Source organism: Sceloporus occidentalis, unplaced genomic scaffold, assembly GCF_023333645.1.
Source record: "Sceloporus occidentalis isolate IW3139 unplaced genomic scaffold, rSceOcc1.0.p SCAF_31, whole genome shotgun sequence".
In the NCBI taxonomy this organism is placed as follows: domain Eukaryota; kingdom Metazoa; phylum Chordata; class Lepidosauria; order Squamata; family Phrynosomatidae; genus Sceloporus; species Sceloporus occidentalis.
The window spans coordinates 748,436-772,238 of NW_028317011.1; the positions used below are offsets into that span (position 1 = coordinate 748,436).

The 23,803-nt window shown below is 42.1% G+C and overlaps 2 protein-coding genes across 4 annotated transcripts; both read left to right on the forward strand.

Annotated features, from left to right (window-relative positions):
• The first annotated feature begins 334 nt into the window (after nucleotides 1-334).
• Nucleotides 335-1,270, forward strand: LOC149298664 (cholesterol 25-hydroxylase-like protein 1, member 2). Its single transcript, XM_089487030.1, has one exon. The coding sequence runs from the start codon at nucleotides 335-337 to the stop codon at nucleotides 1,268-1,270; it is 936 nt and encodes a 311-aa protein (XP_089343156.1).
• Nucleotides 1,271-18,582: 17,312 nt separating this feature from the next.
• Nucleotides 18,583-22,948, forward strand: LOC149298665 (tetraspanin-3-like). 3 transcript variants are annotated; one of them, XM_089487223.1, is made up of 7 exons: nucleotides 18,583-18,645; nucleotides 20,369-20,560; nucleotides 20,663-20,737; nucleotides 20,947-21,048; nucleotides 21,301-21,453; nucleotides 21,572-21,655; nucleotides 22,856-22,948. In XM_089487223.1, the coding sequence occupies exons 1-7, from the start codon at nucleotides 18,583-18,585 to the stop codon at nucleotides 22,946-22,948; spliced, it is 762 nt and encodes a 253-aa protein (XP_089343349.1). The 3 variants fall into 3 exon arrangements, with proteins under 3 accessions (XP_089343349.1, XP_089343350.1, XP_089343351.1); XM_089487224.1 differs by lacking the exon at nucleotides 20,663-20,737; XM_089487225.1 differs by lacking the exon at nucleotides 20,369-20,560.
• Nucleotides 22,949-23,803: the final 855 nt, after the last annotated feature.

Here is a 23,803-nt window from a genome sequence, read left to right on the forward strand (position 1 = left end):
AATAAATATTCTTCTCTTGTACTATAATTGGCCATTTAAGTTAATAAGCACCTCAATAGTAGTATGGCCACTTGTACCCTTGCATGATTTCTAATGCTAACCAACACATTTCACATTTTTGAGCAAAATGTTTGTCATTTGCTGTCCCTTTAAATCAGTCACATTATCCTCTTGGATCCAGGATGCGTTGTCAGGGAGCTGGAAAGGGTCTGAATTGTTAAGTTTGTAAGAGCTTCTGAATGGGAGGGGGAGTCAGCTAAGCGGCAGCAAATGAATAAGGAATAATCTTTACTGCTATTTTTCTTTGAAGATTGCAGCTTAGCAGGTGCTGGCGATGGAAGTCTTCTCTTGCCTGTCCCATCTTTTGGATAAATACTTTTCCAGTAGACCACTGCTACAGCCACTATGGGACCACATGAGGCTTCGTTACTCTGATACTCTCAGGTCCCCACTCTTTCCTGTCATCCTTACTGTATCATCCTACATGATTTTCTGTATCCCGTATCTAATCTTCAACCTCATAGGGAGAAGATGGCCTTTTATCCACAAGTACAAGATCCAACAAGATAGGAACCCTACAGGAGCCATGATTATCCACTGCCTTGGAATCACACTGTACAACCATCTGTTCTATATCTTCCCTGCTGCTGTTGCCCAGTGGTACTGGAGACCTCCATGCCCCCTCCCAGAAGAATCTCCAACGATCTTGGATATAACGTTTGGAGTGTTGGGAAGCCTTCTTCTTTTTGATTTCCAATACTTTATCTGGCATATGATCCACCATAGGAATCGATGGCTTTATAAGACTTTTCATGCGATTCACCATGAATATATGGCCCCTTTCTCCCTTGCCACACAGTGTCTTGGTGGTTGGGAACTAGTGACAGTTGGGACCTGGACCACATTAAATCCCATCATCTTAAGGTGCCACCTTCTCACTACCTGGATCTTCATGGTATTCCACGTGTATGTCTCTGTAGAGGATCACTGTGGTTATGACTTCCCTTGGTCCACATCTCGCTTGATTCCATTTGGAATTTACGGTGGGCCAATAAAACATGATGTGCATCATCAAAAGCCCATGAGCAACTATGCCCCCCACTTTACTCACTGGGACAAAATTTTTGGCTCCCATGCTGAGTTCAGTTCTGTCAAGGGTGTCCTGGAGCTTCCCACCCCTAACAAAACTTGCTGTGCAAGCAAACAAGAGGACAGTCTATATGATGAAAGTGTATCTCCTACAGAAAGGGTTGCTGAAGAAAGAAGCTAATGTCCACTTATCTTGAGAAGTTACATTTGTATTATTGATGAAAAAGATTCTTATTGGCTTAATTCCAAGCATCTTAAATTCCTGCTTCATTTGTCTTGCAATTACATTGATGATAGAATGGCAAATGAAATATAAAAGAATCATAGATATCAGTTTGATGATGTCAAGTGGCAGCAGTATTGTCCAGTATTGTCAAATCAGTTGGCATAGGTACTGCTGTAAGGATCTATAGTATATAATATACTATATATATATATACTATTTATATATATATATATATATATATATATAAATTAGTATACTAATATTACACATGCAAAAGCAGTATATATTGCTGAGGATGACAGCGGTAAAATAAATGTGATAACTTGCATTTTTCCCAGTTTTGTACCTGTAAACACGGAAGAAATAAACAGCCAGCAGCAGGTAAGTCTCCCATGCTTTTAAAATGGGGACAGTGTACTCCAAACACACACTAATGACTCTATAGTTTAAACAAACATATAGTTTTGTGTTTATTTGCTGAGGTGTAAAAGGTTCATACAAACAGGGCTCCAACAGGAAGATGAGAATTGTGTGTCAGACACTTTTTCCCCACTCATATACATGAACATAGACATGAACTACACAGAGTATGGTGCTGGTGAATCTAGAGCTACTAAAGGACTGCAAATACAGTACAAGAACCATCAGACACCCCTCTCCAGTATACAATGTTTGAACATTACACTCTTTGGGATCCAAATCTTTCTAACCCTCTTTCATACCTTGATGTTTCTATAATTGAAACATTGCTTGCGCAGCAAGTACTCCCGCAATGAAAGTGTGCATTGCATTGTGTGTACATAAATATATTTGTGAGTTGTCTTTTTAAGTACATTTCAAATATTCTGATGTATCCTCATTCTAGACTTAATGTGCTTGGAATGTCAATGCTGTACCAGTGGGGGTGTTGCATTTTCCCAAACCTAGGATTTTACCCTAAGCTGATGGAGCGAATAAGGGTAAACCATGCAATTTGAGAGGCCAAGTAGCAGAGAGAAACTGCTATCATAGCCAAACAAAGGCAATGAAAGATTGTAGAATGACACACAGCATTATTATTGTAGTACCTTGGAAGACCAGGGTGTGCAGTTTTTGTTGTTTTAATATGTATTGCATACATGTCAAGATATAACATACTGTAATATATATTACTATATTATTTACCCCAGGTCATCAATTCTAGTGTAGATTTTAAGATTAAAAGAAAAAAAAAACTATATAATAATGTGTCACATTGAATCATTCAGTTATCATTCATTTGTACCACTAAAACAAGGCCTTCATATAGACCTCCGTGTAGACCTCTAAACAAAATCTGACCATCTCACCCCAGTAATGGTCTGTTTATTAAGTGTGCAGTTGGGTGGTGGTGATGATGGTATGTTAAAATAGATGGCTTTTAGGATCTTAATTTAGTCATGTAGTTACTATGTGGAGTAATATACTTCCTAAAATGCTTGTAAATAGGAAGTAGTTAGAGAGGAACAGGATACATTAAGTAATGACGAATTAAATGTGTCTCACATTCTCTGTACCCTTTATGGTTTATAGAACATTTGTAAACCACATTTCTGACCACATTTTCCATAACAGAAGCAGTTCCAGAGATAAATCTTAAATTGAAATACAGAACCCAACAGCATGGTTCTGGAGACTGTACCAAATTTAGAGCTCTGCATAATGGTGTAGACAAGAGACCCCATTGACCTGAGCTATTCATGTCCAAAAAAGGGACAGTAGGTCTACTCTTGTTCTAAAACCTTTTAAAAATGATTGGATATGTACTTGCTTTGTGTGTTCTCCCTTTTCTCTCTAAACCCTGAGTCTTTTTCTTCCCCTTGTCTCAACTTGTGATTGTAACTGGGGTGGATGTTCTACAGCTATTCAGACTTTAGTACAGCCTCTAAGAAGCAGTACAATTACACAAATTGTTTATCTAAATGAAAGCACTGTGCACTATAGTCAGTACGAGTGTATGTCATATCCAAGACATGCTTGGAAATTGTTATCAATAATATTTGTGTAATGTCCTTTACAAACTAAAAACCCTTGCTAAAAACAGTTTCAAATGTAGTCATTTTACAAAAATATATAAAAATATAGTCAACAGCCTCTTACCCTAGGAGTGAAAGGCTTAAGGGGAATCTCAAGTGGACTCTTTATAAGTGGACAGATAAGGATTACACTGGGCAGAAGCCCAGAGACTCAACTTCATAGCCCCAAATAGAGACTCTTGGGCTTAAGCATAGATCTGCCTCCAACTGGCCCCAAACTAATGCCGAGTGCTGGGATTTAACACTATATCCTGGTGTTCAGCACAAGTGGCATATGTAGGAGGGCATCACCACGATATGTTCCTGCCCCTGGGCTGGTCCAAAATTGTTCGCAAAGGGCCGGTCTAGATCAGACAGGTATGAGCATTGTGTAAGTCTGTGTAATATCAGAATGTGTGTAAACATGTTTGCCACTGCGTATGTTTACTGAGGGAGACGCAAGGGAAAGATGGGGAAAATTTGTCAATTGTAATAATGAATAGAAGTAAATATATGGAGAAAGAAAAGACATAATGAAAGGGAGGGGACATGAGGACAAAGGGGAGAAAAGATTGAAGAGATCATGGGAGGATCAAAAGGAGACCTATGACTCTGGGAGGAGACCTCTATGGATTCCAGCATGACTGACCCCCTATGCACAAAGCAAGGTCCATAAAGACATGGATGGATGAGTTTGGTGTGGAAGAACTTGACTGGCCCACACAGAACCCTGATCTCAACCTTATCAAACACCTTTGGGTTGAACTGGAATGGAGATTGTGAGCCAGGCCTTCTAGTCCAACATCAGTGCCTGGCCTCACAAATGCTCTACTGGATGAATGGGTAAAGATTTCCACAGAAACACTTCAAAATATTGTGGAAATCCTTCCCAGAAGAATGGAAGCTGTTATAGCTGCAAAGGGGGACCAACTACATATTTATGTCTATGTAGAATGCGATTTCATAAATGTCCCTGTCTAATGGTCTAATGGTCAGGTATCCCAACACTTTTGTCCATATAGTTTATAAGCACAAACTATCACATACATTTACACATTCATACTAGCACTTACTTTCATACTCATACTCCCTCACTCCCTTACCTCTCACTCTGTTACCCCCTTTCGTTGATAGGAGCGTTTGAATAGCTGCTTGCCCAAGGAGCTTTTTAATAGCTGCTTGCCCACTGAGGTCCACTGGGTTACATTGTGTTACGTGACATTGCCAATTTCCCCACCTCTGCAAGTCAGACTGGCCCTGTTTGCAGACTTTTGGACCATCACAGAGGGCAATTGCCCCTCTGCCCCCCAAGCCTGCCCCTGGTGGCAAAGTATTTAAAACATGTTATGCAGTAGGACTTGGGGCCATCAGAGATGTACAATACGTAACAGTGGAAGGTGCAAATGCTAATTAAAGAAACAAACGTAAAATGTAGGTCATTCCCTTTGGCTGGTGTCATCAGGCAAACAGACAAAACAACCCCAGAAACTGTTTCTCGCTCTGTTTTAAACGAATGAAGTATAGTGATTCCTATACACTGTTTCAGATTATCACCTACCTCTTTTTCTTGTGTTGTACAACTTTTATGCCACAGAAGGGTTAACTGTCATGCTCACATTTCTCTGGTATGGTTCCCACTTGGATCCCACTCTAAGCAACAGCTGATGTGTAAAAATGATTTAATCAGCTGTTATTCCCCCCCTTCCTCTTGAAGCTTGTGTTGTTTGACAGCTGGCATTTTCCTTGTCCTAGGACACATTCCAAATTTCTTCAGTGTACAAGTAGTTGTGTAGCTTGATACAGGTTTATTGTAGGTTACCCTAGGGCAGTATTATAGAAAATTATAGACCTATTGGTCGCCTTTGTAGGCCATCATGCAATATTTGGGTGAAATTCCCTGGCAAAAGGAACTCTCTCATAAATTATTACATGCATGCTTTCCCATTTTAAAGGTGTTGGAAAATCATTCTTTTCATTTGCCTCCTTCTACCATATCAAGTGCTCTAAAAGAAACTGCCTGCACATCCACAGTCACTCATGTCAGCTCGACTGTATATGAGAGCGAGCAGGTAAGGAAGGTGAGAAAAGAGTCAGTAATCTTACAAAAAAAGGTAATTGAATTCGATGGGCTACATTCAAATATTTAATAACTTACATTGATTCAGATATCCCATTTCCCATTATATTCAAGCATGCAAAAATCATCATTGTCAGCTGTTGTGTGTCCACTGAGGGATGAAGGATTCCTCAACAGTTTTCGATAACTTCAGCTCTGTGCTTTCTTTTGCTATGGGACACAAGCAAGCTTGACCATTTCATCAACCCATTTCTTCCTTGGTCTTCTTTATGGTTTGCTGTGTCCATCTTTTACATATTCTTCTTGCTATGTGACCTTCCCGTTTGTGTCATGGTTTTGTTAGTGATGTACAAAAAGGTTTATTCGTAAATACAAGCACAAGTTTTTCAATCTCATTTCGTTATGTTCTAGACTTCACATTATACGTAAGTATAAATAAGTTTTTAAAAGGAAGTTTATGGCGATACCCAATGTTTACACATGCTTCTCAATCACGAGATGTGTGTGGTTTGCATGTATGTGGTATGCTAAATGTTTTTTTTCATGCCACTCAACAACTCAATGTCCATATAGGCTGACGGGCACTGGAGGTCCATATCTGCACGGGCTGGATGAATTCTGCAGTGCGTGCCTGAAATGAGGAAATTAGGGCATTTTCTTTGCCAAGGAAATCTTGAATGAGCCTCTGTAACACACAGCGATCCTTTCTTACAGAAATAACTGAAGCATGAAAATGCCTGCAGATCACCAGAATATACCAAAACTTTTAAACATACAAATAAACCTACTCCAGACTGCCTTGCCATAAAAAAGAATGTAACTTAAACGACAATTACGGGCAATAGGCTTTATTGGTACTTTCTATGTATCCGATGTAATTGGAAGTAGAATTGTGGCTAATTTGCATAGAGTAATTTCTAAACACGTTTGCTGCTGTTTCTGTACACATTACTTGTAGGGCTGCAGAAAACTTTTATTTACTTCCAGTTCTTCTGATTCCCCGTTGATGTGTGTATATTGCTTTGGATATAAATCGTGGACCTCTGAAAACAGGTAAATGCATGTGCAGATGACCTGGTGATGTCTGACACACCAGAAAAGAGTGATGAAGACCAGTGTGAAATAGGGTATATAGAGAAGGAAAAAATGAATATACTTCCCTTTGTTTTGCTGACCGGATACCCAGCTGCAGCCCGTAAAAACACTCTCCGAGTGTCTGACACACGCCAGGAAGCCACCAAGAAAAAACGTGTTATTTCTAGGTGAATCACCCCATTTTAGATGTTGAAACTGAAGAAAAGGACCAGTTTAATGGATTTAGGCATCCAAGATGCTTCTTATACAATAGGAAAGATTAAGCAAAAATAAAGTGTGTGTAAAATGTGCTGAAATGTATGTTGTGAAGTTCCCTCCCCCTCCACAGGCATTTACAGCAAAGATTCACAATAGCTGTTTGTTAATGAATCAAGCAGATAAAGAATTGTTTAACGGAAATAACAAAAAATTATCATGGATGGGATCTACAGTTGTGTGAAAAAGAAACCCTTTTTGAATTCTATGGTTTTACATATCAGGACATAACAACAATCATTTGTTCCTTAGCAGGTATAAAAAATTAGGTATATACAACCTCAGATGAACAACATATGACATTACACAGTGTCATGATCATATCTTCACGAGAACTTCTCGGCTCCGGCTATCCGGAGCCTTCCCTTGCAGGACGCGGCCAGGACTGCACGCTGACGTTAGCGGGCGGTCCCGCTGACGTCGGGGGGAATTTTGCGCTGACGTCAGGGACGTTCCTGCTGACGTCGGGGGGAAAAACCCCCATGTAAAGGAAAAAATGGACAGGGAGCGGGGCGTGTCAAGACCCGGCGGATTCGGGTCTTGACCTGGAGAACAGGAGGAGCAGCACTCACCCGGCAATATCCGGGTCAAACCTGGAGAGTTCCCAGGTATGGTCATGATGTATTTAACATATATATATATATATATATATATACATACATACATACATACATATCCCCACCTGCCCCTGCTTACCTCTCACCTTTCCAGCACCCCCCGGTTTGACCATTGTTTCTAAACAATTTTGAACCGGTTCAAGGAGACAGGAACAAGTAACCCTGTAGTTACACCACTGGAAGATACACTGACATCCACTCACACATGCTAATACTAAATACAAACACACAAAGACTCATGCTAACACTATACAGTAACAGACACACACATGCTAACATTAAATGCTCACAAACACTTACCAGTCACACATACTAACACCATACACTCATGCACACGGATGCTGATATCATATACCACTGATATACCACAGACACAACATGATTATATATATATATATATATATATATATATAGACTCAGGCTAATGCCATACACTAACATAGATAGCACCATACACACACACTAACACCATACATGCACATGCTACATGCACACATTATTCAACATACACTAACGCATACACTGACTCTAACAGCACTAACTTTGCATACACACTGTACTCTAACACAACAGGACCGTACATACACATATTTGCACAAACTCTTCCCCTGTTACCTTGCTCAGTCCTGTCTCCCATACAGCTTGCACTCTCTTTATGAGCCTCTATGCAAAATGTACAATGGGAGGCCCAAGGAACACAGTAACATACACATGGTAAAATACTTACACACACTAACATATGCACTTACACACACCGTAACTTACTAACGTACACACACATGTAGTAATTTACTTAAACACAGATTCTAACACACACACAATAACATACTTACACACACATACAGTAACATTCCTACACACATATAGTAACATATTTTCACACACACTAGCATAAGTACACACATACTGATGTACACACACACCTAATAACGGGTAACCAATCTACTCGCAGATAAATGTTTAATGTTCAATCTATTACATCATTGTTATTCCACAAATTCCTGACAAATTAATAATTACCCGTCACAAAACCCCCAATATTTTTCCAACGATTTGAACAATGCATCTTTTTGAAAAATCTTTTTAGCAGAAAACTTTAAAATACTTTTTTTTCCCACCATTGTGGAATAAAATGCTAACCATATGGTAACGAGCACCAACAATTTCAGCGCTGCCAGAAACTGTGCGGACACAAAGTTGCAAATTTGTGTTTATTACTAGGGTGAAGTGACTAGCACCAGGGTTGTACTAGGCCTGGCACTTTAAGGCCAATAGGTGCCAAATTATATTTCTGCGGTGGCTGGAGGGATGCACACCGGATACCAACCCTCCAACTGGAGAACACAATCTGTTGTTGGAGTGGCAGTCTTGTTAAGTATGCAGCACTACAAGCCGTCTGCCCGGTGCACTGGATAGCCAGTCCGGGCCTGGCCAGCACATGCATAGATTATGGCTACCAGACACAACACCTCAGAACAATTCAAATCACCAAGGGTACTTTTGTTCTAGGAGACGTAGTTACTAGACTTGGGCACCAGGGGGCTCTTCGTGTTCGTCTTCGTGCTCGTCTTCGGGGGGGAAAAAACCTTCGTATTCCGCGAATATTCGCCCGTTCCTGTCTTCTCTTCGGGCGAATATTCGCGGACATTCTTCGTGCTCGTTTAATCTTCGTTTCCTTCCCGGTTGCCTTGCAGGGGTTAATACGGGGTTAACAACACATCGGAGCAGCAGCAGCTGCCGTGAAGGAACGTGTGTGCAACTCTATTGGTCGTTTCGGCAGGGGGCTGGTCTGGCATCAACTAGTGAATTGCAGAACGCACTTCATTCGTTGATGGCAGGCCAGCCCCCTGCCGAAACGACCAATAGAGTTGCACACACGTACTGAGGTGTACTGTACACAAAATGACCTAGAGACAAATGCTCCAAGGAACTTGGCCTCCGTTTATCATACACAATCACACATCCATAGATGTTTAATAAAAGAATAGGGATTATTTTACATTTTTAAATTGATTTTGGACCACTTGTAATACATGCCTAACATTTGCTACCTATTTACAATGGCATACTTTGCAACAACCCAACTTTTACTGGACAGGACTGGAAAAAAGCAGGACTGTCCACCAAAATCTTGGGTGTGTTGGCAGGTATGCGGATGGAAAAATGTTGGACAAGAACTAAAAAATAGCTTAGGGTTAATGTACGGTTATGTTTAAGATTAGTAGCAGTGCACTGCTTTGGTTAAAGATGTATTATGTCTAAATAATAATTTAATTTTAATGGGTTTTAAAAAAAAATTAGGGGTTTATTTAAATGTATTTTAAAGTTAGATTTATTATTTAGTACTTTATTATATTTATTTAATGTTTATACTAGTGCTACCTACCGAGCTATAACTACCAACGTGTATTTGCATACCTAGTTTAGCTAAATTAGATGGGACAGGACTGGAAAAAAGCAGGACTGTCCCTGAAAAAGTTGGGTCTGTTGGCAGGTATGTGGATGGAAAAATGTTATAGTATGAAGTGTGAGTTATAGCGTTAATGCTAGTGAGTGTAGAAATGAAGGCCAGGACAAATAACAAGAGGAAAGGTCCTTGTGATTTTTGCATTGTACGTGTATGTGTTATGTGTGTTATGTGTGTTGTCACTTGTCACTGTGTTATATGTGTTATGTGTGTTATGTGTTATGTCACTGTGTTATTTGTGTTATTGTGTGTGTTATGTTTGGTTGGTTGTGTATCAGAAGGAAAATAATGAAATGGAAATGGAAAAGGAAATGGGAAAGGCGAATGAGTGGGCAATTGGCGACCCACTCACCTGTTTCACCCCAGAGCAAAGCATCCAAACACTGTCAGTCGTAGACGTTTGGCAGCGGACTTCCAGAGCTCAGACACAAGGCCCTAGCGTAAGCTGGCCACTCCGGCGGAGGTAGCAGGCGTTGCCACACCGCAGACAGAGGCAGCCAGGGGGGAGAAACTGCCCTTACCATTAGGGACATTTGAGGCATGACACTAGCCAGGAAGCGAACTGGCAGAGAAGAGACGCTGGCATCACCACCAGCAGCAGCAGCAGAATTGGGAAAGGCGAATGAGTGGGCAATTGGCGACCCACTCACCTGTTTCACCCCAGGGCAAAGCACCCAAACACTGTCAGTCCTAGACGTTTGGCAGCGGACTTCCAGAGCTCAGACACAAGGCCCTAGCGTAAGCTGGCCACTCCGGCGGAGGTAGCAGGCGTTGCCACACCGCAGACAGAGGCAGCCAGGGGGGAGAAACTGCCCTTACCATTAGGGACATTTGAGGCATGACACTAGCCAGGAAGCGAACTGGCATCGAAGAGACGCTGGCACCACCACCAGCAGCAGCAGCAGCAGCAGAATTGGGAAAGGCGAATGAGTGGGCAATTGGCGACCCACTCACCTGTTTCACCCCAGGGCAAAGCACCCAAACACTGTCAGTCCTAGACGTTTGGCAGCAGACTTCCAGAGCTCAGACACTAGGCCCTAGCGTAAGCTGGCCACTCCGGCGGAGGTAGCAGGCGTTGCCACACCGCAAACAGACGCAGCCAGGGGGGAGAAACTGCCCTTACCATTAGGGACATTTAAGGCATGACACTAGCCAGGAAGCGAACTGGCAGAGAAGAGACGCTGGCACCACCACCAGCAGCAGCAGCAGAATTGGGTAAGGCGAATGAGTGGGCAATTGGCGACCCGCTCACCTGTTCCACCCCAGAGCAAAGCATCCAAACACTGTCAGTCCTAGACGTTTGGCAGCAGACTTCCAGAGCTCAGACACTAGGCCCTAGCGTAAGCTGGCTACATTGGCGGAGGTAGCAGGCGTTGCCACACCGCAGCAAGTGCAACCAGGGGGGGAGAAACTACCCTTTCCATTAGGGACATTTAAGGCATGACACTAGCCAGAAAGCGAACTGGCAGAGAAGAGACGCTGGCACCACCAGCAGCAGCAGCAGCAGCATGGGAAAAGGCGAATGAGTGGGCAATTGACGACCCGCTCACCTGTTTCACCCCAGGGCAAAGCATCCAAAGACTGTCAGTCCTTGGCGTTTGGGAGCAGACTTCCAGAACTCAGACACTAGGCCCTAGCGTAAATTGGCTACACCGGCGGAGGTAGCAGGCATTGCCACACCGCAGCAAGTGCAACCAGGGGGAGAAACTACCCTCTCCATTAGGGACATTTGAGGCATGATTTCAGCCAGGAAGCGAACTGGCAAAAGATGCTGGCACCACCACCAGCAGCACCGTTGGAAAAGGAAAAAGGTGAATGAGTGGGCAATTGACGACCCGCTCACCTGTTTCACCCCAGGGCAAAGCATGAAAGTCTGTCAGTCCATGGCGTTTGGGAGCGGACTTCCAGAACTCAGACACTAGGCCCTAGCGTAAATTGGCTACACCGGCGGAGGTAGCAGACGTTGCCACACCGCAAACACGTGCAACCAGGGGGAGAAACTACCTTAAACATTACAGATAAAAAAAATTAACTTTCCAAGCTAAGAGCTGGGTAACCCAACTTGGGCAGATTGAATTTAAGGAAGGCAATCTGCTCCATCAGATGAGGTGCCATGCGTGAGCGCTGTGGACTCAGTATGTTTCCAGTCATAGAAAACACGCGCTCACTTTGAACAGTGGTTGGCGGACATGATAGTAGCTGCTGCGCAACCCATGAGAGTGCAGGCCACACACTCTTCTTTTCATCCCAGTAGCTAAGAGGATCAACATTAGGCACAGAAGGAACTTCACAGAGGTAAAGTTTGACCATTTCAGCAGCACTACTCTCCTTTCTGCTGCTAGCTCTGTCAGATGGTCCAACTATACTCCCAAGTGCCTCTTCCCAAAACGCAGCTGCTCCACTCAGCTGTGTTGTGCTGCTTGTGGCACTGCTGCTGATGCTGCTGCTAGGAGTAGCAGACCACATCATCTCTTCCTCCTCCTGCACCTCTCTCTCCTCGGACAGCATTCCCATTTTACGCTGCCAGTCACGCACCTTGTTGACCAATTGCTCCCGGTAGCTACTGAGAACATTAAATTTCAAAGCTAGCTTTCCCTTAATTCTTGGATCGCAAAGGCATGCTAGCATCATTTCGGGACTCTCTTCCATTCGTTTGCGAAGGTGTACTTTTAGCAGATCCTTCAGCTTCCTGACTATGGCTGCTATGTCAGGATGTAGAGTGCCACCTTGAACAGCCTCACGGTTTCCAAGGAACACATCCATCTTGCTGCCTAGATGGGAGAACACTGGGATTACCTGGGCCAGACTGGCAGTGTTTGAGCTTAAATTTTCTGTGGCATCCCTGAATGGTTTAAGGACTGCCACTAGCTGGGCGATCACTGTCCAATCCTCCCTATTCAATGGAGAGGTAATCCCAATATTGTGCTCTGAGGCAAGATTATGGATTGCCCTCTGCTGCTCCAAAATCCTCTCGAGCATGTCTAACGTGGAGTTCCACCGTGTACTGACATCCTGACGTAGGCAGTGTACGGGAAGACCTGACCTCTCTTGCTCTTCCCTCAAAAGTTGGCTAGCCTTAACACTATGGTGAAAGTGCCCAGCGATCTTTCTGCAGCGGGACAGAACTACTGCTGCCACATTAGTTCCTTCTGACATTGCTGCCTTCACTACAAGATGGATGATGTGGGCTGCACAGCGCACACCAACAATATGACCATCTCGCAGCGCTTTCACCATATTGGCACCTCCGTCAGTTACCACAAAACCAACTTCAACATTGGTGCCCGCCTCTGCTCCCACCCAAAGGCTAAACATTTTCCTCATCGCATGCAGAATGTTTTGGGAAGTGTGCTTTTCATCCATCACTTCTGCATGGAGAAGGAAAGATCGGTAGCCTGCTGCAGCAGCTTCCTTAGACACACCGGGCTGCCACCAGTGTGCTGTCAAAGAAAGAAAGGCATGCTGGCCGCTAGGTGCACTCCACAAATCTGTAGTGAAATGAACAGACTGACCAGCAGCCTTGGAAAGCTCCTCTTTCACTGCTGCAACACAGGACCAATACAATGAGGGGACAATGTTCCTGCTGAAAGTGGAACGTGACGGAACTGTATATTGTGGAGCCACAGCCGCCATCAATTGTTTGAAAGGCTCCCCTTCGATCATAGAGAAGGATGCCCCTCCAACAGCAATGAACTGACCAATCAGTCGCGTTACTTTATTGGCCTGCTGTTTGGGCATTGACCTTTTGGATTGGAATGCCACAAATTGTTCCAGGGTGGGCTGGACATGCAGTGCTCCAACCTGCCTTGGTCTCTGGCTGCCAGCACTAGTTGCTGCTGCTGCTGCTGCTGCTGCTGCTGCTATTGGCTCAGAAGAAGAAGCTGTTGGGGTTTTTCCACGGCCACCAGCTATGCTGCCTGCACTAAGTTTTCCCTCTGCATCTTTCCCCAATAGCACAGCGTTGTGTTGAGTGCTGAGGTGATGCTTCATGCTAGCACTGGTAAAATGGCCAGACACTTTCCCTCTGCTTATTAGCTTCCCACAATGTTTGCACTTTCCATAGCGCCCTTCTTCAACATTTTCAAAGTGCTCCCAAATTGGGGCGCGCATAGCCTTGGAGTGTGCCTTGGGTGCTGCTCCTACTGCTCGGGGTGGATGAACAGAGGCAGAACTAGTGGTGGTGGGACTGGTGGTAACAGTACTGGCCATAGTGGGACTGCTAATTGCTTTAGATTTGCTAGGTTTTGCTGCTGCTGCTGGTGGTGGTGGTGGTGGTGATGATCGTAGCGGAGAAGGTGGAGGCTCAGGGGAAAATTGTGCACTAGTCATTTGGACACTGCTCCCTGAGGAATCTGATTCCTGACCACTCATCTCCTCTACTTCCTCTGGCTCATAGTCTAGCTCTTCATTAGCCAGATCGAATGGAATTCCTGCTAGGCTGGAGCTAAGACTGATATCGTCGTGAGACTCGTGACTAGTAGTAGTGCGAGCAGGAAGAATAGACTCTGCACTTGGCCTCTCAGTCTCAGGCTCCTCTGCTACCTCGCTAGGTGGAGTTCCACTATGTGTAGCCCTCTCTCTAACTGTCTTTACAAAAATTTTGTAAGGACTTGGTGGCTTGCTAGAGGTACTAGGAGGACATGGCGTGGCGGTACCAGTGGGAACAGTAGGCGCAGCACTAGTGGTGGTAGAGGCGGTAGAGGTGGGGGTGGTGGTGGTGGTGGTTTTCCCTACAAAGGAATGAGATCGCTTTGGTTTGGGACCCCTCTGAGTCTTGCTGCTAATTTGGCTCTGCTTGGTACCTTGCATGCTGCTGGTGGATGGGGAAGATGCTGCTTGGGGCAAAAGGCACTTCTTTTTAGTCACTGGGCTGGTACTACTTGTGCTACCCTTTAACTTTGAACGTGCTTCTGGTGCTTTAGGCTTTCCGTAAAAAACCATAGAGTTTGTGGGCCTAGCCGCACTACTACTGCCTGCTTTTGGTGCCTTTCCTTTACTTGATGATCCTTCAAGCAATGCTTCCCCAAATGATAAGCGAGAGCTTGGCCTACTTGGCCGACTAGACTGACGCAAAGGCTGCATCTTAGAACTGGTGGTGGTGCTGGTGGTGGTGCTGGTGGTGGCGGTGGTAGATGGAGCTTGTCCCTCCTTAGTCCCAAAAGGAGGATCCATTTCAAATTTTGTGTTGTGTGTGTAGTGTAGTGTAGTGTTTAAAAAACTATAAAAAAAATAAAAAAAAATAAAAATAAAAAAAAAGGAAAAACGAATTAAAGACAAAAAATTAGAGGAAGTTCTCTTCAGTGCTACTGCTTAAAAAGTAAAACTATGCACTACTGCACTGTGCTGTGTGCAATCTGCCAAAGTGCTAAAGTTATTTAAATTATTAACTCAAGATTAACTATTTAATAACTAGCAGTATTTTATTTTTAATTTGAATTTACACGGGCCTAAGAGCTTAGCCTACTACTATGCTAGCCTAAAGCTATATTTCCTTACTATAAGTCTACCTCTAGGCAGACGCTCTCAAACCCACTAAGCTAAAGTGAGGTTAAATCAGATTCAGTATATGATTTATTAATTAATATTAAGTTATATAATATTAATAGATTAGAAATAATTTACTTATATATTATGTATTATAGATAGAAGAATATAGATTATGAATTAGAATTTAGAATTAGAATTACTTATATTATAGATTATGAATTAGAATTTATATTGTTATATATTATTTATAATATATTATAGATTAAGATTAAAGAAGATTAGAATTATTTTAGTACTACAGCTAGTAGCTTGAAGCTTTACTTAGTACAGCTCGTCACAGTCAATTTTTCTTGAAAAGAATTAGAAATAAAATAAAATGTCACAGCAAAACAGTTAGCTTCACTGCTGGCTGCACTCACTAGCCCAACAAGTTCACTTCACTGATGGACTGAGGTGAGCAAAACACTAAGGGTACTTTTAATAAAATTGAAATAAAATGTAAAATAAATGAGAAAATCTTTGCAAAACAGTTAACGTCACTGCTTGCTGATCAAAAAAAAACACAGCACTTATGCGGCTGCACTCACTAGCCCAACAAGTTCACTTCACTGATGGACTGAGGTGAGCAAAACAAATGAAATAAAATGAAAGATTAATTAAGAAAAATTGACTTGGTCTCTTGCTGTTGCTAAAACAAAGCACAAACTATAGAGCTGCAGCACCAGTACTAATAAGATTAGCTGAACTATACGCTAGTAGTAATTATTTAATATTATTACTTTTATTTATAGCTAATTTAATTAACTATTAAGACAAGAAAGAATTATAGAATTATTGATATTACTGATTTTAGATTAGACACTAGTAGATGTCTTGAATGTCTACAGTACACTCTACACTAGTATACTATTACTAACTATAACTGACAAATATATATATAATTTTATAATGAATTCAATTATTAATTATATTAATTAATATTACTGATTTTAAATTAGACACTAGTAGATGAATGTCTACAGTACACTCTACACTAGTATACTATAGAATATATATATATGACTGACAAATATATATATATATAATAATAAACTATTAAATTATAGATTCTATTAAATTATTATTTATAAATTCTATTTAATTTATTTAAGCAGGACAGGCAATAGGCACTAGTGCCAGCCCAGGGCAAGGGCACCCCAGTGCCACTGAGGCACTGGGTGCACTGTCAACTCAACAGCACTTACACTACAGTTGATGACAAATTAAATAAAAAAAATTAAATTAATCAAATTATTATTATTAATTATATTAAGTAGCACTGAAGTGAGGATGAAGTACACAGTGAGAAATGGCAGGCTAAGGCTTACCAGTCTCACACAGAACAGAACAATCTCTCTCTGTAACGCTCGGATGCAGCACAGCAGTGTTGCCAAAGCAGTCACAGCGAAAAATGAATGGATCTCTCAGGCAAGCTCTGGTCTTATAAAGGCGCCTTCAGAATTCAAAAAACAGCAGCACAGGCATTGGACGAGACCCTTAGCGTGACGTCACAAGAGTGAGCTGATTGGACAGACGAGATCAGCTCACTCCTGTTTGAAATTTTGGCGGCTGCGCGGCAAAAACGAAGACGATCACGAAGAATCGAAGATTCTTCGTGGTTGTGAGTCTTCGTCTTCTCCTACGTTTTGCCGGCACTGTATTCTCTTCGGCGTGTCTTCGGAACGAACAAAAAAACGGCCTCTTCATGCTCGTTTTCATGTTCGCCCGAAGACGAATGCGCAAGTCTAGTAGTTACAGATGTGAATAGCATATCTGCAAACTGTCCCAATTTTCCCAGGAAAGTCCCTGGATTTGGAAGCTTGTCTCAGTACGTTCATGTCCCGGGAAATTGGCAGTCCAGGTGCTGGGCCAGTTGGCTTACCGCCCCAAAATTAAGGTAGCACAAAGTTTGTTTGGGGGTAGAAGGAGAAATGAAAGAGATGTGGAAAATGGGCAGGGAGACAAATTACTGTAATGAGATGGGGAGAAGGAGAGACAGAAAGAGAAACAGAAGACAGGGGAGAAGAGGAGCAGAGGAAGAAATAAAAGAGAAGGGGAGTACCGGGAGATGTGGAGTGTATGTGTGTGCATACAGGCAGTGTTTATTTGTGTATGGGCAGTTTTGTGTAAGAGCACTTTATATGTGTGTGTATAGGCAGGTGTTTAAGCGCAGTGTGTATGTGTATATGTGTGCATGTGTAAAGGCAGTGTATATGTGTGTATAGGCAGGCATGTGTAAGGGAAGTGTAAATATGTGGATATAATGTGTGAGGGCAGGCGTGTGTTTATGGGCAGTGTATATCTGTGTGTGCAAGGGCAGGCGTGTATATGGGTAGGTGTGTGTAAGGGCAGTAGATAAGTATGTGTAAGGGCAACAGAATGATTCACAGAAACACACGTGTAACCAAGGGGCTCTGTTTAGTATTTTATATGCTAAATTTGTCAGTTTTATTTGAATGTGTATACAGTATAATGAGGCAACATATATGTTTGTTTTCTGGCTTATCAGAAAGTATTGTTTAATGTTTTGGCATTTGCTAATATACGTATTGGGTTTATATCTACATACCCGGAACTGGGAACTCTGTGGGCTTCGCCCGGAGAGAGCGTCGAAAGGAAGCACCATGTCCCACAAGGATAAGACTCCGTGTAGCCGGAGCCCACAAATTCCCACGTATGCATATACAGGTATATAATGTGTAAGGTCAGGTTGTGAATAGGCATAGTGGGCGTTACTATGGGGTAGTGGGTGGTAAATTTCCAAGTAATTGGTAGCTGTTCTGCAAAGTGTCCCCTGACATGCTTTGCAAATTATTATTATTATTATTGTTCTATATAGCGCCATCAAATTCCGTCTGTATAAATGTTAGTGAATAGTTGTGCATGGCTTCGCCGTGACTGTTTCATGTGTCTGTAGCCTGATGACATATTTTCATGTATTTACGTGACATTGTTTGGTTCAGCAGCGTTACATTTAAAGTTTTTCCTAAAAAAACAAAACACTTTGGTAGAGAACAATAGTAACTGCGGGGCGGGGCGAGTGGGAAGCGTGTGATCGCGAGGGCGGGGCGAGTGGGAAGCGTGTGATCGCGAGGGCGGGGCGAGTGGGAAGCGTGTGATCGCGAGGGCGGCCCTAGCTGTCATGGGAGCCGGGGGCTGCGTCACGCAGCGGGTGCCGCCATCTTTCAGTCGAAGACATGGGGCAGTGCGGGTTGATCTCGTCTAAGACCGTGTTGGTCTTTCTGAACCTAATTTTCTGGGTGAGTGGCTTTGGAGGTGGTGACCGTGCTAGCCGTGCGGTGGGGAGCAGGATAATATCTTGCTCCGGTATTGTCCGTGTTTTCCGGTTGCGTACACCTGGCTGCTATTTTATCTGTATGTGCGAATTGTCCTATTTCCATGTGCCTTGTTGTGTCAGAGAAACATCGCAGTGTTAGTGGACGTGCGCTACAGCTGTGTGGTGCCAAACCCAGCCCTAATTGGTAGCGGATGACCGCTAACGCGGGATATGGCAGCTTTGCATGTGATACAGAATAAGGCCGTATTGGCTTTTAAAGGGGGCGTGAGCGTGCAGGAGGTCCCCATAAGAAACATTATCGCAACGGGGCACTGAAAGGGTTAATGCAATAAGGCATCACTGCCGGGGGGCGGAGGAGACGAGGGGCTATTAGAATATGCCGTGTCCCGATTGGTCAGTGCTGGGCGTGAGCCGCTCTGCTTTGTATTGTGAGTGACATTGTCGAGTTGCCCTCCTGAGGGTAATTCCGGATCATCTACCTGGGAGTGAAAGCAATCCTCCTGCGTGAAAATTAACTCCAGTGCTGCAGTTTCCACGCTGTGAAGGACAGTAGTTCGCCAAGTTCTTCTGTGCATTTTTGCCTTGGTGTTTTGTTTTTGTTGTTTTTGGTTTTTTTTGGGGGGGGAGAGGAAGGCATATAAAAAGAAATTCTTGTGCAGAGTAAGACAAGTGGTCTTGTCACTGTAGCAACCAGTGGAATGTTCCATTATTGACCACCCTGTTGCCGTGGTGATAAAACCACTTCAAATTTTTTTTTCTCTCGTGTATATATAATATATATTATAGCATGCTGCCTCACAATTTACTAAAAATTGTTCATAGCAACCCATGTTGTCTAATAATCTTTATGCTTGGATTGTTTTATGTTTCTATCTTGCCTTGCACTTCAGTGACCTCCATTTTTTTTTTCTAGCGTACGCAGCTTCTGCTTTGTAAACATTACTTGGTTATATAAAGCAAAGACGTTTTCCCTACCTTATTATACTCCATGGAGTGAACATTACCATTTTGGATCTTTACCCAAATTGCTACGTGTACCTACTTTGTCTTTAAATATCCACTGAATCCGGCAATGTAGAAATCTGCCTGCAGGGTTGGCTGTTCATGCTCCCCCGCGATCACAGCTTAGAGGATTGTGGGAGTTTACAGCCTCGACTAACAAACTTATCAAAGGAAAGCACAACTTGATATGTTTGCTCATGCTGTGTATAATATCCTCCTTGTAGTGGACAGTTTGTTCACAAGTTTGCGGTTCACATGCCTGCTGTATGCAGTCTGTTTGTATAAAAAAAAAAAATATGGAGACGCAAGAGTCCTCCCAGAAGTCTTAGTGTACGGAGTGACTAGTCTCACAAAATCTCAGTTTGTTCAGCAAACCGAGAAGAATGGTTCTAATTGTCTCAACGTTGCTTTGTTCTACATAGACGTCTGTAATGACACAATAGCTGTTCTGGAGTCTGACAAAAAGATTTAACATGTTGGTGGCCTGAGAGAAAGTAGTCATTGGCCACACATTGTATTTTTCTGACTGTAACATTTTGTACATGGCAAGCACTTTCATAGCCCATTCATTAATGCAGTCTGGTGTCGTAGCAGGTCAGTCCGTGTGCATAAAGTGTTTAATCGGGAGGTCTGTGTGTCGGATATTTGACTGCTGTTTGATGTTCTCCTTTTCTTCTCCGCAGGCTGCTGCAGGCATCTTATGCTACGTTGGAGCCTATGTCTTCATCACGTACGATGATTACAGTCACTTTTTCGAAGATGTATATACCTTATTTCTTGGAGTCACTATCATAGCTGTCGGGGGGCTGTTATTCATCATTGGCTTGATTGGTTGTTGTGCCACGATTAGAGAAAGCCGGTGCGGATTGGTGACGGTGAGTACTGCACGAGTTGGTCCAGTCATTCGCGATGGGTGTAAGTTAAGCCCCAGCTGAACGTTACTGAATCATTTAGTGACTTGTGTTCTTGTTTTACAGTTTGTCATGATCCTGCTGCTCGTCTTCGTGACTGAAGTTGTCGTGGTGGTTTTTGGCTACATCTACAGAGCCAAGGTAACTAATATTAACCTTCGCGCCTGCGTTCATCTGTGTTATTTTACATATGTGCAGATTTAAAAACACAAGGATTATTGGCATGCGTGAATACCATTTTCTAAGCCAATATATTATTTTGACACCTGCATGCATACCACCTGTTTCAATAAATTATTTTTAAGATAACTTTTCTATTATCGTGACGGTGTAATGTTCTTTGCATACAGGTGAATGATGAGGTTAATAAGAGCATTACCACTGTGTTCAACGACTATAATAGTTCTTCACCTGATTCTACCAGCCGTGCAATTGACTACATCCAGAGACAGGTATGATTACATTTCAAAGGGGGTCATATGGAGTGGTTGTGCCGGGGGGCCTTTTGGTGAAGTTATATATTGCCATTGGCTAGGATTAATAAGAGTTTGTACTTTAAGGGGTATACAAGGGATGCTTTATGGAGGTTTAATCTGAAGTAACAAGAATAATCTGTAAGAAGTTGTAATATGGAGCAGAGGAGAGCCATTCAAAATCCATTTTATACATAACCATAGAAATACGAGGCTTTTTCTATTTTCCAGCTTCATTGCTGTGGAATCCATAACTATTCAGACTGGGAGAAGACACCATGGTTTATCGACACCAAGAACAACAGTGTCCCTTTGAGCTGCTGCAAAATCAGTGCCTTCAACTGCACTGGCAGCATGAACACACCCGGAGACTTGTATTCTGAGGTGAGAGCAATGTGAACCACTATATACTCCATTGTAAATGCAGAGTGCGGAGCGTCTGATTCATTTGTCAGAGGATATCTCATAAAACCTGTGTGCTAACATTTCTGTCTTTTTCTAGGGCTGTGAGGCACTGGTTGTTGAGATGTTAAAAGACATAATGATGTATGTAATTTGGGCAGCACTGGCATTTGCTGCTATTCAGGTAAGTTCTTGCTCCATGTGTATTTGTGTAGTGGTATAGAAGGAGTTGTGGGATTGTTTAGGTATATGGTTATTCTTTATTTTCTTCTTTTATAAAACATAAAAAACTTAACAAACAATCATATTCTCTCTAAAACGTACAAAGGACAAGAAGATATGTGATACACAATCTATATATGGCTGATAATATACTTAATAAAGTTATTTTAAAGAGACATATCTTCAAGCACTAATTTAACAGGTTCGTATCATTTACCTTCAACATAAAAAAAAAACAAAAAACAAAAAAAAACACAATGCCCTAAATAACTATCCATATGAGACCTTGGAGCTCTTGGGGTACCTAGCTTCGTATACTTATTATAATAGGGTTAAGCATAAGGAATATTCACCCCCTAAGGAATAGAATAATTAAATTGGTTCCATCCAGCCCAAATTTTAGTATAAAAAAGTTATTCCGGAAAAAATATTTTTTTGATATTGATTGAACTTTTATTTGATTGGAAATTTCTTTCCATGGTGGAATTTCCTGTTGTTGTTTCCAAAAACGTGCGATACAAATTTTACATGCCAATAATATATTGACTAATAATATTTTATTATATTTCGGAATATGGGGTATATCTAAATGAAACAAAAAAATCTGTGGAGTAAGAACAATATTAATTCCTGTAACTGAACAGAATAAGGAAATTACTTTTTCCTTAATTGGTTGCAGATAGTCGCACCATATATGGAAGTGGTTTCCAGTTGTTCTGTAACATCGCCAACATAGATCACTCATACTATTAGATATTTTATTGAGTCTGGATGGAACCATATACCAGCGGTGCAACAACTTATAATATTGTTCATGAAGATTTAAACAATGAACTGCTTTCCTAGTGTATTGCCAAGCTTTGTACCAATTTTGTATCGGAAACTCTTTCTGTAAATCTCTTTCCCACATTAAAATTGTTTTTACTTTATCACAAGGTGAAGAAGAATTTGCTAATTTTAATATTTTGGATATCATGTTTGTTTGAGGGGGTTTAAAAAAGAAAAAAAAATCATCCCATTTATCTTGTTAGATTTTTTAACAAAAATTTTTTAATACGTAGAAATGAGAATAGTTCTCTATTTGGAATGTTATATCTTGTTGCTGCTGTTCTAATATACTTTTTCCCTGTTATAATATACACATGCTTGTTTTCTTCCATAGCTTATGGGCATGCTGTGTGCCTGCATTGTGCTGTGCAGAAGGACTCAGGATCCAGCTTACGAACTTCTGATAACTGGTGGCACCTACGCTTAGGAAAGCCTTCTTTATCTTTGTACCCTGGCTACGCTTAAGACCCAGAAAGCCTTCTTTATCCTTCTTTTGTCCATTGGATCTTCCCACCCTCCTTCCCTAAGGGACAGCGTATCCAGACAAGGCCTCTCCTTGTCTATTTAGACAACATATTGATATCAGGCAGTGTGTCATCCCTGCCCTGGACTCTTACCTCTACCCTCATCACTTCAGTAAACTTTTTTTCCTGCATGTTTTTTTGTTTATTTTAGTGTTGATTCAGAAGTATTATCACTAGTGACTGATGTTAGTAGTATAATGGCAAGGTAACGCAGCATTGTGGCTACATTATTGCTCTGTGCCCGTTCCTAACAGACATTGTGAAACAATGTGCAGAGCGATGCCTTAAGAAACTGCTGCTGTGGTCAGTGTGGTCACCTGTTGCTCTTCCGCATTAATATCCTAAACCTTTTTCACCTTCATAACGAACGAGGGTTGCCCCAGAAAAAGACCTGGCTTGGTTACCAGAAAAGGTATAACCCCTGCTTAGTTTTGGTTGTCAGACCCAAAGAACAACAAAACATGTATAGACCTGATAGAAGCCCACAATTAATGATCTGAGATAATAAAATTCAGTTAAGGTCTTCTCAGCCATGATTTCGTTATACTCAAGGCTCTTTTGTAATGACTGTTTAAGATATGCACAAAGTGCAGAAGACTTTTCATAGAAGTCACCCGTTCTGTGAGTTTCCCTTAAGGTCTCTGTTATCGTGGGAAGCATGCGTCTCTCTACCAGGAACCATTCCCAAAAAGTATATTTAACAGTCTCCAAAGGTGTAAAAATATGTACAATATATAAACTGTTACTTTATAACAGAT